This window comes from Arvicola amphibius, chromosome 1, assembly GCF_903992535.2.
Source record: "Arvicola amphibius chromosome 1, mArvAmp1.2, whole genome shotgun sequence".
Classification (NCBI taxonomy): domain Eukaryota; kingdom Metazoa; phylum Chordata; class Mammalia; order Rodentia; family Cricetidae; genus Arvicola; species Arvicola amphibius.
In genome coordinates, this window is record NC_052047.1 from 22,660,439 (window position 1) to 22,679,853 (window position 19,415).

The window sequence follows — 19,415 nt, forward strand, 5'->3', positions numbered from 1 at the left end:
ACAAAAGCAAGGCAGTGTGCATGATCACCACTGGGGGGGGAGACAAAAAAAGAAGAGGGGGGAGATAGTTTTAGAAGAGAAAATGATGGAACCATTCCACAGAATATAAATTAAGAACCTTAGTAGAAATTAGAGCCTGTATGGACTACCAAAATCTGTGCCAAAGAACCATGGTTTAAAGAAGTGGAAATTCCCATTTTTAAAGTATTCAGGATTTTGAAAGTTATACTTTGGGGGCTTTAAGGAACTCCCCAGTTCTTTAGCACCCCAGAGGTCATACAATAAAATAATCATGTAAGATAAAAAAATGAAATATGTTTGAAATACAAGAAATATACATACTTCTGTTTTGACATATATTGGTCAAACAACATTAACTAGGTTAGAGATGCAATTCTCCAACCATGATGAGAACTCATTCATTCACTCCTATCCCACACATCAACTAGCACAAGGATTTAAAGTCACAGGAACCTGGAGAAGCATGTCCCCTCTACACTGCGCATAGTGACAGTAAGACAAAGTCATTGCATCTGCTCTGACATCCTGAAAAGGTAACAGAGGAAGACATGGCAGCAGAAGCCTGAAATCCCATCCTTTGGGAGGCAGAGGCAGAAGAATCGTCTCAAGTTAGTAGGCAGACTCATCAACACAGGTAGTTAAGCAGGCCAAGGATACCTAGCAGAAACCTTTGCAAAATCCATAATAAAAATAAGTGAATAAATAAATAAATACAAATAATATTAAAGGAATGGGCACTGGAATGCAGACCTGGGTTTAGAGTATGAAATCCAATTGCTAGCATGGCAAAGGGATTTAATAAATTGGCTTGGATAAAAATAAGTTTATGAAGATTTAGTAAATGAAAATGTAAGCTTTCTGAAGTCCTGGAGTGTTCACCAAGCAAATTTTCTTTAATCTTTACTCTAGAAATATACATCAAAAGTAAGCTTCAATGCCATGGTCTCCTTCCTATGTATGTTTGAGTGCTTGTGGGTATTTATATATGTGACAACACACCTGGTAAGTTGTGTGTCAATCTATTATTCTAAAGTTGATTAAAAAAATTCAGGCCACAATGAGAAAAATTAAATGTTCCCTGTTTCTTCACATAACGAGTACTACAGCAGCTGGAGAGACGGCTTGGCCATTAATAACACTTGCTGCTGTTGTAAAGTACCTGGGTTTGCTTTCCAGCATCTCCGCGGTAGATCATAAACATCAGCACAATTCTAGAGAATCTAACACTCTCTTCTGGCCTCAGCAGTCACCAAGCAGGCACATGGGTCACATACATACAGGCAAAACACTCGCATACATAAAATAATAATAAATACAATGTTAGAAAAAAGGCTAATAGACTAAAGGAATCTAAATAAGAAGAATTAAGTATTTTCTTTTATTATTATTATTTCTTATAATATTGTAAAAACAAGTTAGTAAATACATATCAGATGTGTAGTGTAGACATTACACCAGAATTGCCTTTTCATGTATATGCAATTATTTTGGGTACTGTAAAGGAGCTGGACAAATGACACTGGGTCAGCTCGCTTAGTCTGTAGTATGTTTATGTTCCTCACCAATATTTACATGACTTAAGCTGTTCATATTATTATATGGTTCTCCAGACTGCGGACATAAATTAACAAATTGCAATGCATATAGCACTATTTGTTATAGTGTTTTGAATGTCACAACACTGAATTGCTATTGGAGGAAATAATTGGTTATGAAGTCATTTAGTGGACCCCATGTTTCCCCAGTGTAAGAGGAAAAATAACTCAGAGCCCTATCTCCTCAGCTGAGGATGAGAAACAGATTCCTTGGAAGGGTGAAAAGCCTTTTATGAGAATAATTTGTGGGAGAGAAGGGCCTTTGGCAACCTTAATTTCTAAATTACCTTAATGCAATGTTTAAGTTTTTTAACTGATAAAATTGAACAGAAATAGTGGATAGTGCTAAAATTACGAATACATGTGGTTTTACGGAGCCAAAATATTAAAAATGCAACAATATCTGCTTGAAAGAGAAAGATAGAATGTCTAAGAAAAACAAGTACCACGTGTAACAGAAACATTCATGATGTTCACATTCTGAGACTAGTTCTAAGATAAAACCACTATTACCAAGAAGCACACAGAAACTTCAGTGTGAATATATCAAGAGAAAATAGCCATAACATTACTTTGATTATGGTGCCTTTATTGGTGAGAGCATCATTGGTCTTTCTTAAAACACTGGCAGACCCTGTTTGTTAAGTCAGTTCAAATCCCTACAGATCTCAGAATTTAACACCTAATACTAAAAAAAACAAAGCAAGCAAACAGACATGAAAAACAGCTCTTTAGGTGAATAGCAGTGAAGGCTTAGGATCAAAGAAGCTTGAAATAATTCAGCAACATCAGGGCTCTTAGATAAAAGGACTTCACTTTTTTCTGACTATACAACTGGGCTACACCAACTACCACGAAGGCTCACTTTTGACATAACAATGATCTCTTCTAGTCTTTATAATATTTTGGAGTATATTTCCTTCTCTCACATCACAACATCTCTGGAAACTGACACTCTCGGCCAACGATTATTTACTCACCACACTAACAGCTCCAAGAAATAGCGCCAAATGTTTATTTTCTAAGATTGATAGCACCAGTAATTAGGTTTACTGGAATTTTTGGAAAGACTGCAAGTCTGTTGATCTAAATCCAAATGAACATATATATTTATACATTGAAATCAGCACATATGAGTGAAGAACAGACTTTGCTTTCACTATTTGATAATTCTAATTACAAATAGATATGATCCACATAGCTTCCTGCTACACAAGGAATGATACAAATATCTAACTTAACAGAAACTACTAGATAATGCATTTGTTCAAATAAGCAGTGGCTTTTAGCACCTTAGGAAATACCATGTCCTTTTAACTGGCAATGTTTATACCTTTACAGTATATTTTCACATAAGCTGAGCACTTGTATGTAAACAATAATGAAATCAGTATAATAAATAAAATAAACTCAGCTCTATAATAAAAAATAATTTATGTAAAGAACAAAAATAAAAATGGAACACATTCCATTTTTTATCATCCATGAACTAAAGCTGATGGAGCTGATAAAGATTTAATCTGTCTAAAACTTCATTATATAAAACATTAGCTGCTACAGAGTATTGCGTCTATGTTTATTTTATTAAGAAAATGTGTATCTTCTCATTTCTACTTTGAAAGGTCTAATCAACTTCACAGTCATGACACCTCACTGTTCCTAAACTTATAAAGAGCTATGTGTTGTGTTTACTACCAATGCTTCAAATAATTCTCCATGATCAATAGTATATTTACTTTTACTAAAATTTTATGATAAATGATAGTGTGTATATGAAATACAAAATGTTGGTAATATTAACAAACTCATACTGTATAGTTTCAGTGTTTGAGTATCTTCAACTGGAAACTAAGGGCAGAGAGAAAATGTTCCACAATTTAATAAGATTCACAAAATGCTGAGCAGCATTAGAAAATCAAGGTTGCTCATTCTTTTTTTTTTTTTTTTTTTTTAAGATTTATACAATGTTTCTACTGCCTGAGGACCTGAGATTTCATTACAGATGTTTGAGAGCCACATGTTTTTGCTGGGAATTGAACTCAGGACCTCAGGAAGAACACTCAGTGCTCTTAACCTCTGAGCCATCTCTCCAGCCCAAGTCTGCTCATTGTTAGTATGCAAATGACTTTTTTTCAGCAACAGGTCCTGGTAAAAGTTAGGGATTTTATTTAAACCCTCCAGTTTTCAGTTGCCTTGTTTTTGAAGAACAGTGATGTTTTTCATTTCATTTGAGTGAGTCAAGAAATGATGAAATGAGTTTGGTTCATGCTAACTTGTTAGCATATTATCACACGTGTAGGAAATTACCTGAAAATCTCTCTTGAGCATCTTTTAGAAATTTCATCACACTGGGAACAGGCTCCAAATTCACAGGCTTTTGTGGTTAAGCCCATTCAAACTATCACATATTCGCAAGACAATTGAAGGTATTTATCACATATAATCTAATATTCAGAAATGTTTCATTTGGTTTTTTTTTTCTTTCTTGAAAAAAATTTCAAGTATTTTAACAATTCCAGTTTCTCCTTACTGACTGCAACAAAGATTAGGATGAATAATTTAAAAAAATTAAAAACTACACTAGGACTATAGAGATGGCTTAGCAGTTAAGAGCACTGGCTGCTATTTCAGAGGCCCTGGGTTCAATTCCCAGCAACCACATGGTGGCTTTACAACCATCTGTAACTCCAGTCCTTGGGGTTCCAATGCCCTCTTCTGGTTTCAGAATACGCAGCACAGACATGGTGCATAGACGCTGATGCAGGCAAAACACCCATGCAACATAAAATACAAATAAAGTTTTATAAAAAAAATCTTAAAACAGAAATAACCATCACTAAGCATTCACTAAAAGTGAGCAAACTTAATATTTTAATTTCATGTTTTGTAAATCAAGTATGAAACAAAAACTCTCAAGGTGAATCTATCATACCAACGCTTCTCTACTGAAGTCCTTTTTAGGTTGGTTTTTTTTTTTTTTTTTTTTTTTTTTTTTTGCTGTGCTTACTTAGTAAAGTATTTATTAACACTTACATGCCCCAGAGTTACTAGGAATACTGTCAATGAATATAATGAAAATCACCCGTGGAAATGTAAGTGTCTTAGGTAACAGCCTAAAGTTCTCAAATCCCAGTACTCTACCACAGGACCAAGAAGTCCTGAGCTGCATCTCACCTGAAAGCATCCTCCTGACAACTAGCTTTCATGGTACCAGTAAGTGACATAAAGCTTCGGAAGGTGGAAAGCAACCAACAGTTCTCCCCAGCTGTGCCTGTGAACCAAGGCAATGACCAGCATGGGACTATAACCCCGTGGGTACAGCAGTGACACAGATACCTTAGTGGTAATCAAAGGCTCTCTAATTGGATTTATAACTCAAAAGAAGGAAATCGTGCCTGGTACAGGAAATGTAACTAACTACTTAAGGGCTAGTGAAGCCACGGATCTTGGAGGAGAATCTACAGCTCCCTCTTTTCTAAACGAGCACAGTCCCTAATTACATTTTAAATATTTGTTCTCAGACCCACAAGAAAGTATAGTTCTTATCCCACTTAAAGGAAACTTTGCAGCATATGGAGACCATTACAGAAAACTACAATCAATCAAAATGCACCGGTACCTAAGGCTTCGTGAACACTGGGGAAGATGGCGTGGAAAGATTGCAAGAGCCAGAGGGAAAGCAGTTGCTATGGGACCGTGTCTTAGACTCAACAGAAGCACATTCATGCAGTTTCACCCACAGGCCAGCTTCACCAGGAATTGAACACGGAAGACAACAGTAGATACGCTACCATGGAAGAGGGCAAGCTCACAAAGCTCAACGCTAGACAAAGAACTACTGGCAATTAAGGAATTCTGAGAGTGGAGGTAACCGTCTTCTCCTGGGAAGAATACACCAGTTTTTACCCCGTATCAATGGTCAGCCCTGAAAATATGCACATACATGCAGCATTTTATAGACTGAGCAGATTCTATTTATGGATTTCAGGAGAAAAAAGACAAACACAGACATGTGCGTATGTATGTATAGGTATATGTGTGTGTGTGTGTGTATATATATATATATATATATATATATAAACAAAAAAAGGTATGAATTTGAACTCAAGCAAGGAGGGTGCAAGAGTGGTTTTGAAGGGAGGAAAGGAGAAGAAGAAAATTATATAATTATATGATAATTAAAAATATAAGTTCGATAATTTTATTACCAAATGAAAAACTTGCTTTTAAAAATGAAATCAATAATAATTTTTATTTAAAAGTTTGGGGTCTACAAACCTATAAATTCAGATGTTCTGATACTTCTGTGCTTAGAATAATATCATAAAGAATTACATTGTAGATTTTTTTCTTAAAGTTTGTTAAAAACAAATATATTCCAAATTGAATAAATACTGAAAGGGATATGGAAGCATACATGAAAACTGGTCATAATGGATTCTCAGATACCAAAAAAAGTAAAATGTTGGAAAATATAAGTAAGCGTTCTCATGATGTCCACTGCACTGAATATCTCTATTCTGTATATTGGGGCTGTGAGAATGGGCTGTCTCTTATTCTTCTTTCTCTCTTTTAAAACAAACACAACCCAATGTGCAAAATAAATAAGTTCGACACCAGCTTGGAAAAAAAAATGTACTTATTCAAAAGTTTGGGGTTTTTTGTTGTTACTGTTGTTGTTTTCTTTTCTTTTTTTTTTTGTAATTTTTGAAAGAAATCATAAAACATCCGACAATGGATCCATCAGTCACAGACAGGTGGCTCATGTGTCTCTGCCCCATCTAGAACACTTGGTATGCTGAAGACACACGAAATCTGTCACCGGCATCTCTTCCTCTGATGTTACAGAAGATTTTTTTTCAAGTGCTCTAGAAACGAGTACAACAGACACCAAGATCTTTTAGGAAGCTGTAAAATCCCCTGCGGTGCTGATATCAACCACAGCGGAACGTTCAAAAGGTGAGAAACACTTCTCTCTTCCTATCTCTGTTCTTTCATGTCCCTTATGTGACTGCGATGTCTGAAAATATAATGCTTTTAAAATACTCCTAAAACTATAACAAAAGGTGAGGCAACTCATTTAATTATAAATATATTTATATTGTATGCATCTCATGACCTGTGATCCAATGTTAACTCAAATGCTAGAAACAGACTTAGTTTTGTCTGCATTTATTTTAATGTCTCTCTCCTATGACCCCAAGGAGAAGTTAAGTTACAAAGTTAGCTTGACTGTCAATACAAATTTTTTACCCAAACTATGTATCAAAGGTAAATATATTTTAAAAATAGGTTAAGTCATGGTATTATGAGGAGAAGCAACTGTTTGGAGAATTTCACTGCAACAAGACAAACGCTCTGAAATGAACTCATTGTGAAGGTTGCCCTGCTCTAGGAAAGTGTTAGAAAATAATTATACCTGAAATGACAAAGAAACGGTGCATAAAAATCTTCAGTAACAAAGAAAGGCAACAAATACAGTAAATGAGAAAGGCCATGTCAAGTCTATCTTATTTTCCAAAAACTGATTAAGTTACCAAATGAGCAAAAGGTAGTTTAGGCTGCTCAAAGTCAGAAGTGAGAGTTCCTTGGAGAGGGGTGTGGTTAACGTTCTCTGTCTTCACCAGTTTGTTAGACCTGGATGAACTCAGTTTGGAAGAAGCCCTTGAGCTCCACATATTTGATCGGTGCAATTTTCTGTATGTCTAAGTCAGTGAAATTGCATGTGCACATAAATACACACATGTGTCTACACATGCTTCTTTTCAAATGCTTTTAGAGTTTAAAAATTATAGGTAAGCACATATAAAATAAGATTATATATAACACTAGTTATGCTATGGTAGCCCAAAGGTCAATTACCTGACATTCAGATTTCTTATATTTAGAAGGAATTGATGTCTAATTTATAATAAGGATTCCAAGTCAAAATTAAGGAAATCTATCAAGCTCCTGTATCATCTAGCATTTCTATGCCATCTTAATATCATGTGGACTTGATTTACAATGAAGGTTTTGAAGGAAGTGGTTGACTCCAAGCATTGGCATATTCAGAGAGGATTGAGCCAAATGAAACATGGGGACATCCTGAGCTGAACAACAGTAAGTTTTAAAGCCACTGTAGGGGAAGCTAAAGGAAGGAGGCCACTCCACCTGTGCCTGTTCCAGGTCCTTCTAATTACACAGCTTGCATATAAGTGAGCCAACTCTGACACCTTCCCACCCAACAGGCTCTCTGATATTACCTATCTGGTGAAAGTTCCTCTTTTCATCTCCTCAATAAATGTAAATGAGAAAAGAATAAAATGCTGAGCAAAATATCCTGCTGGCTGCCTTTTATCTGTCCAGGATATTTTATGTGAAGATCCATGCCTGGTTTACTTCTCCATCAGGCCTGACAAACTGTCAGAGTGAACCCCATTTGTGTCCTTTCAAGAGCTGGCTGAGTTAATGATTCAAATATCAGAGTTAATAGATAGAAGCCACATGAACTTCTTGCTGAAGTCTACATGGAACCTTCCAGAAGTTATACAGTTGCTAAAAGTTATGTTCATATTAAGATTCCAAAACTATGCCAGATAGTTCTTCTAAAAACATCTCTAAAATATATAAATACACCAAGCAAAGAATAGAAGCCATGGAAATATCAAAGTTGAGGAAGTTGTTAATGAGCATAACTAAATCAGAGAGCATTATAGATTTACCCATTCAGACACTAATGTTAAGCATTCTGGAAACCTACAATCAGACGAGAACATGGTATGTGGAAACTTGGACTACCTGATGGACATATACGGAAAGGAGGAATGGGAAGTTTCAGAAGGATAAATAAATGCACTGTGTCATTTGAAGTAATCGTTCAGTATGAAAAGAATAGAACAACAAATAGCGAATATTAAGGAGGCTGAGCACATGAGAACAATGGCATGAGATCATTTAGATTTGGAAAAGGTGGGTACAGTTTGTGTGTGTGTGTGTGTGTGTGTGTGTGTGTGTGTGTGTGTGTGTGTTCACTGCAAATCAAACCCAGGGCTAGAAGTCACCGTAGCCTCAAGCCTGGGCAATTTTGAGACCTCTGAACAAAGGGGCATATCTCAGTAGGGTGTCAGATTGGACAGTCCTACTGCAGACAAATGGGGACATCTTATATCTCTTTTAATTCAACATCCAAATTTTTCATAATTAATTGGATGTCTGTTTTCATGTCTCTTTTAATTAATTCCCAAAATTTTCATATTTAATTTAAAAGTTAGTTCAAACTTCAATTTACATAACTTGTCCAAAATTTAAATAAAATGCGGTTTATGTGTCTCTTTGTCTTACCCATCTAAGGGGTAGATTTAAGTGAGGAAGATAAGAAGGTTTTTTCACAAGTTCATACAAAGACTGGTAGCAATAATTTTTGTACTTAGTAATAACCCTCCCTCAAGACATTCTTAATATTTATGCCCCGAGAATCTTTTTCTAAATGCTTAAATATGACAAAAGATCCATTTATCTAATGTACACTTCAGAAGTTACTTTTCATTTTTATTTCATTTGAATATATTCATCTACTTAAAATATCTAAGTTATTAGCATAGCATCCCTCTTACCATCATTTAACATGCCGTGGTTGGCAAGGATCTAAACTTCTCTCTATGAGGATCAAAACATGTATTTTGGAAACCGAAAATGTAGTACATATAGAAGTCCAAAGGTGAATGACCACAGTCTACTCCATTAAGAACTTACTAGGAGGATTTACTCAACGGATTTAGTTAGTGCTGAAGGCAGACTCCCACTACAGATTTATCACTGTGTGTACAGCCTACACATTTCAGTTGATTGAGAGGATCCATTATTAGTAATTTTTGTAATAATTACAAGATTAATGGATTATTCTGCAATGGTGTTAATTAATGCACTAGAACAATCTCAGGGAAGGTCTTAGAACAGAATTAATGAAGTTAGTGATTCTGTTATATACCTCATTTACCCCCAAACACAAAATCCAGGTTCCTTTATTTACTACACCTATTACAGATATTATGTTTTACTATTATTAAACATATTGCAATCTTATGTTTGATTTTTTAACTGATTATGTATCTACTTTGTCACTATGCTACTCATTATAAACCTTTCCATAGGGAACATTACACCAACATATAAAAAAAGGGATTAAAATCCTTTTAGGTATAACATATTAGTTAAATCAGATGGAAGTTTGTCAATTTTATAATAAAGACAGACTGAGAACTAAACAAGGTATCCAACTTTTATCAAATGGATCCTTAATTTCAAAAAAGTATGCTTTCACTCAGCATCTGTTTTAGCATTGACCATCTTTTCAGCAAGAGACAAACCAAATCCCGTGACATGAGAGACGCAAATTATCCCTCCAGCATCCTTCAAATGACCTGCTCATGGGACATATATGTTATCATTTCTTCTAATAATGTATACATCTATGATTAGTCTAACGATATTGACTCTAATATAATCTACTGACCTCACTCAAAATACACAAAATTTTAAGTGATGAGAGAAAATGGGGACACTGAGACAGCTCGATGCATGAAGGTGCTTGCCTCCAAAGACTGGAGATTTTCATTGAATCCCTGAGCTCAGGTAAACTGAAAGGATGGACCCAACTTCATAAAATGTTCCTTTGAGCCCTATGCTTCCATCATAACCCGTGTGCACTTCTTGCATACTTGTACACACAAAGAACAAAAAAAAATCTTTTTAAAAGAAGAAAAATGATTAAAATAAGGATGGTGTTTGTAAGCAAAGAGAGAGGTGATTCAAACCTATTGTATGTCTTATTTATATACCTTTGGGATTAGGTACAGAGCTGTGTGCTTTGTATTCGGTTTGTGTTTAACCTTCAATATGTTTTGTTTTCTCTGTGTTTTAATATCTCATTTTAAATAACTCCTTAATGAAATAATAAAAATTATCTGACTAGAAATCCTTATGAAAAAGTGAACTTATTCAATTATAAAACGCATTCGTAAAAGTTGTCACTAACTGACACATGACTTAATTACTAATCACCTTGATGAAGTAGGAGGTATAAAGACATACAAAGTAAATAACAATTTATTGCTGAGAAATAATTGAAATAGAAAACAAATGTTTAATGTATGTATCTCACTCTCTATAGAGATACAGGTACATTATATATATATCTATATATAATGAACTTGATTTATAGGGAACATTTATTATGACAAGTCTTTTTAAATCTTCTTTGTATGAAGACAAACCTAACCCTTCAGAATCAAACATTTTTCCTTTTCACATGAAATGGCATGGTACCTTAGTTTATATAATGTGACTTGGTAAGAATTTAAATACTCAAATGTATTAGATATATTTCATATTCTATATTTAAAGCAAATATTTTCTTCATTGTTTTCTAAGGTCAAATAATCCTTCATCAATTCTTTTATTATGTTTTGATTAATGATTATATACATTACACATTTATTTATTTTTGTATATGTGTGTGTTGGCTTATCTGCACATGCAACTCATGTATCCAGGTATCAATGGAGGCCTGAAATGGGGTCAGAGCTCTTGAAATTGTAGTTACATGTAGCAGCTGATATTTGGGTCCCATGTTGATGCTGGGAAGCAAACCTGCATCCTTTGTAAGAGTACCAACTGCTCTAAATCACTGGGCAGTATCTCTGGCTCCTAACCCAGCCTTTGTTTTGTCTATTATTCTTAACACAATTAGGAAATAATTAGGAATAAGACTATTTCTGCACTATACATTTTAGTGAAAATACTGAAGAAAAATAAATTTTGTCTCTTATATAACCAAACCATTTTTAGAGAACACCGTCAGAACTTAACACTAGGCAGAGGGCATCATTAAACTTACTAATAATGCCAATGAGTTTTCTATTGCCCAACTGCCATGGCAGGATTATAGCACCATCATTAGCAGAGACAGGAGGAGTGATCTACAGTGTAAACTGTCAAATCCTTCTAAAGCACACACCACTTTATACTCTTATCCATATTCAGCCTGTCAACCTGATTTATGTTGAATTTTGATATATGTACAAGGAAAAAGTCTGGAGGCTGGAGGCACCATACCTTTGAGACATAATCTTATAGGCATCTGGCAGATAACATCGGATATTCTCCATCTGAGCAGGGTCGGAGTCGCAGATCTTGTCATCTGTCCTCCCGTAGTTGGCACTCTCGATCATGATGACGTCTGTGCCAGGACAGCGGAGCTCGATGGGGTAGCTCTCACAGGAGAGCTCCCTGCGGACCACTGCCATGGGAATTGGGGCACGGCTGAAAGCTACGGGAAGAGGCAGAAAAGACATCATCAAAATCTTTGCGCGTCCAAGACATCCATACATCTGCTTCCCCAGTATCAGGGTTAACTTGAACAAGGACTAACACAGATATCTAGGACTCATAATTTAAATGTGAAATATTTCTCCCCCCAGTAACAACAAATCACAACCTCCCACAATCTAAGCCTAACAATAACTTCTTAAACCCTAAGCTGCCACTAAGTTTGTCCTTACAAAAAGTGGCAAAAAAAGAACTCTGGAATTTATTTTTTCAAAATGAAATTGATTTTTCAAAAGAAGCATAAGTCAAATTAGATAACTGTTTCCAAAAAACATAAAAATACAGTTCACCAATATAATCCTACTTTTCAAAATTAAACCCGATCAGTTCATTTAAATTTAGCCAATATGATAAACAAACAATGACAGGTGTTTATTAACATTTACTATCTTATTTCTATAACGGGAAATGTTTCTACTTTTTCTCGCCTGTCTTATTTCCTTTTGTGAAGTACTTGCTCAAGTTTATACATGGTATATTGTAAAAATCTTGTAATATCATGAAATCCATATGAATCCTCTACAGCTGTCAAAAACGAATGTTAAGGTTCTCATATTTTAAATGATTGGTGCACGTATATATAATTAATTTTGTTCCAGAAGATTTCAGTTCCTGTCCGTTTTAACTTTTTTTCCTTTCCCTTGCCAGTATATCACTGGAAGAAAGTTAAATGTTTAGTGCTCATAAGCACTGGCCAAGTCTTCTTTAAGCAATATAATTGAAATCATAGATGAAATATTTGCTAACCGTTAAATAAGTAGACTTTTAAATAAGAGAGATGGTCATGGGTAAATGTATGGCCAGATTAAAATTGCAAAGTTGGTTAATTCCCTAATGTGTGTATATTCATAAAAATAATATTTACAATATATGGATTTTCCGTTGTAGTTCTAAGCATGAAATGTGGAAGGAAAAGGCTGTGATAAGATCAGCGGTGTGAAGAGAAGCAGAGGAAGGTAAATGTTAGCCCTATTTTGACCTCAGAAATAGTGACTGCTTTGAAAACATATCTAGTCTTTCAAAGTTTAGAATATGACTTTTACCTTATTTCTATGTCTGTGCATAGTCTCTTTGTAAAACTTCTGAGGTTACTTAAAGTACTTGTGGCTCAGGCTGGTGGAATGACTCAGAGGTGGAGACCACATACTACTCCTGTAGAGGTTCCAAGTTTATTTCCTCAAGACCCCATCATGGAGATCACAACTGTCTGTAACTCCAGATCCTGAGGATCTGACATCCTCCTCTGGCCTTTTTGCGCATCTACACTTACGCATCCACACCCAGACACAGGCACATACGTTTACACATAAATAAACATATTTTTAAAAATTAAAAAAATAAGAAAAAGTACTTCTGGCTGCATGGCATATATGGTCCCATTTATATTTCTTTTATGCTCTCTCTTTTCCTTCTCTTAAACACACATGTATGCACACAAACGCACACACACGCGAATGCAGCACATCCATCACTCTGAGCACAGACCTCATGATCAACAGTTTTTCTTATTTAAATTTGAAAGTAAAAACATGACTGAATGATGAAAAGTGCTCCAGCTCATGAAGCCAATTCATGATTTTTGTCTGTTAATGGAATCATATGGATGCTTTCGTTTTCAGAAAATATAAACACATAAGTTTTAGAATGCCTTAAAATTAATTTGGAACATTTGTGAAAAGACAAGTTATTCTTTAACCTTTGGTTCAGCTATTTGAGGATCTTCTGAATGCTGTATTTATCCAGCTCATATTATGCTGATTTAGTCTATTCCATTGAAATCAAGTTAATTTAACAAAAAAAGAACTCACAAGCAAAGCCACACCAACACAGCTCATGTTGGACTAAGTGGACAATTTGGTTGATTAAGCTCATCAGTCATTCTTGTCAAAACATTGACATAGCTTTAATCTGGGTTGTCACTGTCAAAAAATAAAATTAAGATCCAAATGCAAAGTCAACTAGAGTATGAAGGCCCGAATTTTCCATGTATCTTTTTCGGACCTATAAAGATGATTATCTCATTTTCTACATCTCTATGTATATATTACAGAGAGAGAGAGAGAGAGAGAGAGAGAGAGAGAGAGAGAGAGAGAGAGAGAGAGAGAGAGAGAGAGACAGAGACAGAGACAGAGACACAGAGAGAGAGACAGGGAGAAGAAGAAGAAGAAGAAGAAGAAGAAGAAGAAGAAGAAGAAGAAGAAGAAGAAGAAGAAGAAGAAGAAGAAGAAGAAAGTAGGGAGAGTGAGATGTGTGTGTGTGTGTGTGTGTGTGTGTCAGAGAGGGAGAGGGAGAAGGAGAGGGAGAGGGAGAGGGAGAGAGAGAGAGAGAGGGAGAGAGAGAGAGAGAGAGAGAGAGAGAGAGAGAGAGAGAGAGAGAGAGAAACTTTTTTCCTTTAACAGTAACTCATCCATTTCGGTAACCCAGTGACAAAGATATACACATTGTTTAAGGAATACCTTGCTGGAGACTATATCACCTAGTTAGCTATGACTACTTGGTGTAATGCTACAGGTCTCCACGAACAAACAGAGAAAATATACCACTGCTGCATGGTGCTCCTAACTGCATGAGAGCGGCTTTTAAATGTTTTTTCCTATGTTTTTTTCACGCACACACATACGCACAGCACACATGCGAGCGTGTGTGTGTGTGTGCGCACACACACACACACTTCCACAGAAGGGGAGTGATTTAAGCTTAAAAAAACAGAAAAAACAAGGGTTTGTTTGTTTGTTTCCTTTGAATTGTTATGCTACAATGGAAAGGTTTTGCTTACAGAATACCAAAGAAGGGCAACTCTGACAGCCCAAAGGGATGTAGTGAAACTGTCTATTACATTTATTTCAGAGTAATACTACTTGGAGCAATCTGAGGTGACAAGCTGATGTGTGGGCACAGAACACTCGTGTGTGCGCTCTTTAACTTGTTCCCACTTGTATTCCATGAGGCACACACTGCAATCTGTTAGATGTATATATACTTGCTGAACAAATCAGACAATGTGGATGTGAAATCTTGTGACCTCCAATGTTCCCGTGCTGTGCTTTAGTCCTGGACACTGGTTCTGAGACTGACTGAGGGAATAGGAACCACTGAAATTTTCTAGAAAAGATGGCCACAGGGATATTGGAAGTTTGCTCTACCAGTAAAATATTATGTATCATAAGTCTAAGGAAGTGAGTTAGGGTCTCCAGATCCCTCATGCAAGTTTGGTAAAGAAGTGCACATCTGCAGTCCCAGAGGTGTGGGCTGGAAGCACACTCCAGTAGTTCTCTCCGTTTCACCAAACATCATTCTAGCCAAATTGATCTCCAGGGTCAGAGAGACCCTGTCTTTAAATAATAATAAAACAGAGAACTATCAAGGAAGGTTTGTTATTTCTACCTCTGTCTCACAGACACACAGACACACAGACACACACACACACACACACACAGGCCAGGGAACAAGGGAGAGAAAGAGATACAGAAACAAAGACAGAGAGAGAGCAGTCTCAGAACGTTCTTCAATTTCCATGTCAAAAACACACCTTTACAAAGATAATAAAAAATATCTTCTGCCTAAGGTTTCATGCTAAGAGAATTCACTCTCTCATTTTCATCACCTTTCTCATTTTTTAGAGCCTTCAGCCATCCCTTTGTTAACATCTCTTGTTTTTGTCAGTCCCTCTGCATTCTCTCCAAGAGGTCAGACCATGAAGCCTGCTGGTATACACTTGGGAGGATCCATGCATTTGATATCCATGTATGTGGAGTGAGGAGGCTGTAAGCTAGTGGCAAAACACAAGTCACATGCTTCTTCTCCCCCCTTGCCCCCACGTTCCAAGTACAACTGTTAGAAACTACTCAGGCTAACCCTAGGGTAGGAAACAGGGAATTTCAATAAAGAAGTATTATGTAGCACATAGCTTGTCTGTAAAGGAAGGTCATCAAGAAGACATAAAAAAAAAAACAGCCTAAGAAGAGACCAATCATGAATTAGCCAGTTGAGGACACGACACTAAATAATATAAATAATTTATACAACACTGAGTGCACCTGACAAAATAACACCTGTATGTGGACAATTGTTGGATCAGAAGTCTAGAATCCGATAGTAGTATGCAGACTAAAGCCATAGGAACATGTAAATAGCATAGGAGTGCAGTATTGAGTATGACCAAAGAATGGAACCAGCAAAGTTGGAGTTAGCAGTGGTCACTGAAGAGGTGAAGAAATCTGCTACTTCTTCACTAGAGAGACACAATAAAATGGTCCCATCTATTCTCAGACTATGTAGACTACATGAAAAGATGAACTAAACCACTTGGGATAACATGAGAGATGGAATCTGAAATAGTTACAGTAGAGGGGAAAAAACACTTGATTTCTTCTACATAGGCAATAATACAATGAAATAAAATTGGTGGTAAAAGTAAACATAACTGTATCAATAAAAACAGATAGGATCTGTAATCTATGCTGTTTGGTATAACTGAAAAAAGAAGAAAGAATTTAACAGTCTACATTTCTATTTATTTTTCATTAGCACCTTTATGCAATTTACCCCTTTACGTTTTGTTTATAGATTTCCAAAAAAAATAAATAATTCTCTCAAAGAATTTTTGGGGGTAAGAATGTAGGAGAAATACAGATTAGAAGGCTATTCCATAGTGGTGAGATGATAAAGATCATTTCTTTAAAAGGGTAACAGTAAAGGAAATAACAGGTCTTTGTTAAAGAACAAAGCCATCTTGGGATTGGTAAAGTCACAGGGTAGGAGAGAGAAATGAATGATGGCCAGGATTCTGGCATAGACAAGAATTGATATATGCTGCTGTGGGCAAAATCTAGAAGGAGCTGAAGATACAGAGATCTTTTATAAATCTCAGCACTGTACATAAGATAACCTGGATAGGGACTGTAAGTTGTTCTGTTGCTTTCAAAGAGCGGTTGTTGTTCTTTAAGATGCCTATGAGTCTTTGCTATGCTCTCAGTCCTCTTTCTCCTTGTCTATTGGCTACATGTCATGACTCACATCTGGTGAAAATGGTGTGGGAGCAATGACTGCAGGGTTTCCCAATGCAATCACAGCCCAACTCTTAGATAATTCCCCTGTATAGATTGGTGGCATTCAGTCACCCCAATGGGGTGGAGGCAGGATCTGAGAAACTGAGACCCCCTGTTGACAGCCATAGGAACTTACAAAGCTTCAGTGAAGGAGCCTAGAAGTGCCAACACCCACAGCCTGCCCTTGTTTAACTGCAACAGTATGATAGTCTTTCAATCATGTGCATCTAATGAAACTATTCCAAATTCCTAATCCACAGAAACTGTCAAATAATGAACGTTTTGGTTTTAATTGACTGAGATTGAAGCTAGAGATCAAAGCTCAGAGCTAAGCCTAAAGGAATATTTAGAATTGACGTTAAAACTATTGGATCCAATAATTACCAACCCCGTGAAAGAAAAGTATTAGGAACAGCCCATGCATATGATCTAATAATACTATCCCTTTCATAGAAAAAAAAAACCATTAGTTCAAAACATACTATATGTACTATATATAATCTATATAGAAATATCACTAAGTAGACGATAAAAAAGACTTTCTTCCTTGCAACCCAATGATTATAAGGGGAAAATGATCTTTTGAAAATTAAGAGATAAAAATGATTCACATCCAGTGACTTCTGAGAAAGAAGTTAATTAACTCCTTGTACGTGAAGACAAGAACTGTTGAATATGTTCTTAATTTCAAATGGGAAATGGTGCTGAAAGGGCCATGTTTCTATTGGACTGGCAATGACTTTGGAAAAGCAGATATTACCATTTTTTATCTTCACTAGAGCTTTTGACACAATTTTCTTAAATATGTGTGTTTTCTCTGTGCCATCGGTACATGACAACACATTGATTTAAGCTATAATTATATGTCTAAGAATCCAGTCCAAAACAGTTGGCAGTGGATTTCATTAGAAGCCTAAAGACATATCAATTCCACATCTACTTGAAAGGTGCATTCACTAGTACAAGCACTATTCTAATATCCTGAATTTAAGCAAGAGAACTTCAACAAAGAATAATTTTAATATTTCAACACTTAGTCAAGGGAAACACCTCAACAATTAAAATTGACACCATAAAAGAAGAAAAAGGCCATTAAGTTCTATAGTCAAAAACAAAGCATGAAATGTAGATTATACAATGTAAAATATTACATGTAAAAGAAAGATTTCTAATGAATAAACGTTACAAAACGATCTTCAGTTACTATTTTGGCTTAGGAATATAAATACAAAGCTGTGGACGTCAACAGAAATAGTTATGTGGAGGCTGTCTCAAAAGTAGCAAGGATTGCAATAAGTGAAATCACATGTAGCTGCTATAGTTTTTCAACAACTACTAAATTTTATCCTACATTTTTTCTAATTATATTCGCAAAGGGGGAAATGTCCCAATTGCACCAAATTTTACATTATCATAATTTTTCTAACCTTCTAAATATGAAAAACTCCAAATTGGATGCTCCACATATCCTTAAGAATAAGAATTGTAGTTTCATGATAAACAAGAACTCTGGAAAATAATTAAATATTTCAAAAGAAACCTTTAAAGATATATACCACTTTGTCTCCAAATAGATAATGGTCATGTACAATGTGGCTGCTTGAAGCTCTCAAACACAAGAGATGAATGTTGTCTAAAATCTCCCGCCACTTAGCTCAAAAGTGGTCTTCCATAGAACAGGGGCTGAATAGTCTAGACGATTCAGAGTTACAGCATGATGTCAAGAAAGTGACTGAACTTCCTGTGAGTGTGAAGTCTCAAAGGTAGGAGGGGATGCCCATGACTAACTAATAAAGACCAGTTATAGGATAGGATGATGGGATACCAGAAAATTCAAGGCAGGAACGAGGATACAGTCCTATGACTGAGAGTACAAGAAATGGGAATTGATTCATCTACTTGAGACAAGGCAAGAAACTAGCTCTGTGAAGTGTGTAAGCATCGTTAAAGAGAATACAGTAAGTAACATGTGCTATATCTCCAATGAAGTGAACTAGAACACAAAACAACATACTTGGAAACAGGTAAAGTAACTATACGATATTTCAGATTATGCACAGAAAATATAAGTGAGAAATTAGTGAAATGAGAGAGGGCCTTAATTAGATCAGGACTATAATTCAGCAATTTTAAGGGCCTAGATTATGGAAGAATATGACATGAGTATAAAAATTAATAAATTAATTTAAAAAGCACTAGTCTATAGTTTATTCAGAAATATCAGGATGAGGAATAAGTACAATTGATGAGAATAGTATTACAATGTAACACATTGTTTAAGGAATAAAACAATGTAAATTGTTAACACTTCTTAGTAAGCTTTCAAGTATTAGAAAAGTATCCCTTCGATGCAAACTTCAGCAATAAATAATTACAGCATTAT

At 35.7% G+C, this 19,415-nt stretch overlaps 1 protein-coding gene across 1 annotated transcript in view; it reads right to left on the reverse strand.

Annotated features, from left to right (window-relative positions):
* Nucleotides 1–19,415, reverse strand: part of Adgrl3 (adhesion G protein-coupled receptor L3) — a 457,067-nt gene that overhangs the window by 371,288 nt on the left and 66,364 nt on the right. Inside the window, exon 3 of the mRNA XM_038331368.1 lies at nucleotides 11,712–11,925. Within this exon, the coding sequence (XP_038187296.1) occupies nucleotides 11,712–11,925 (214 nt within the window). The remainder of the gene's footprint in view (nucleotides 1–11,711; nucleotides 11,926–19,415) is intronic.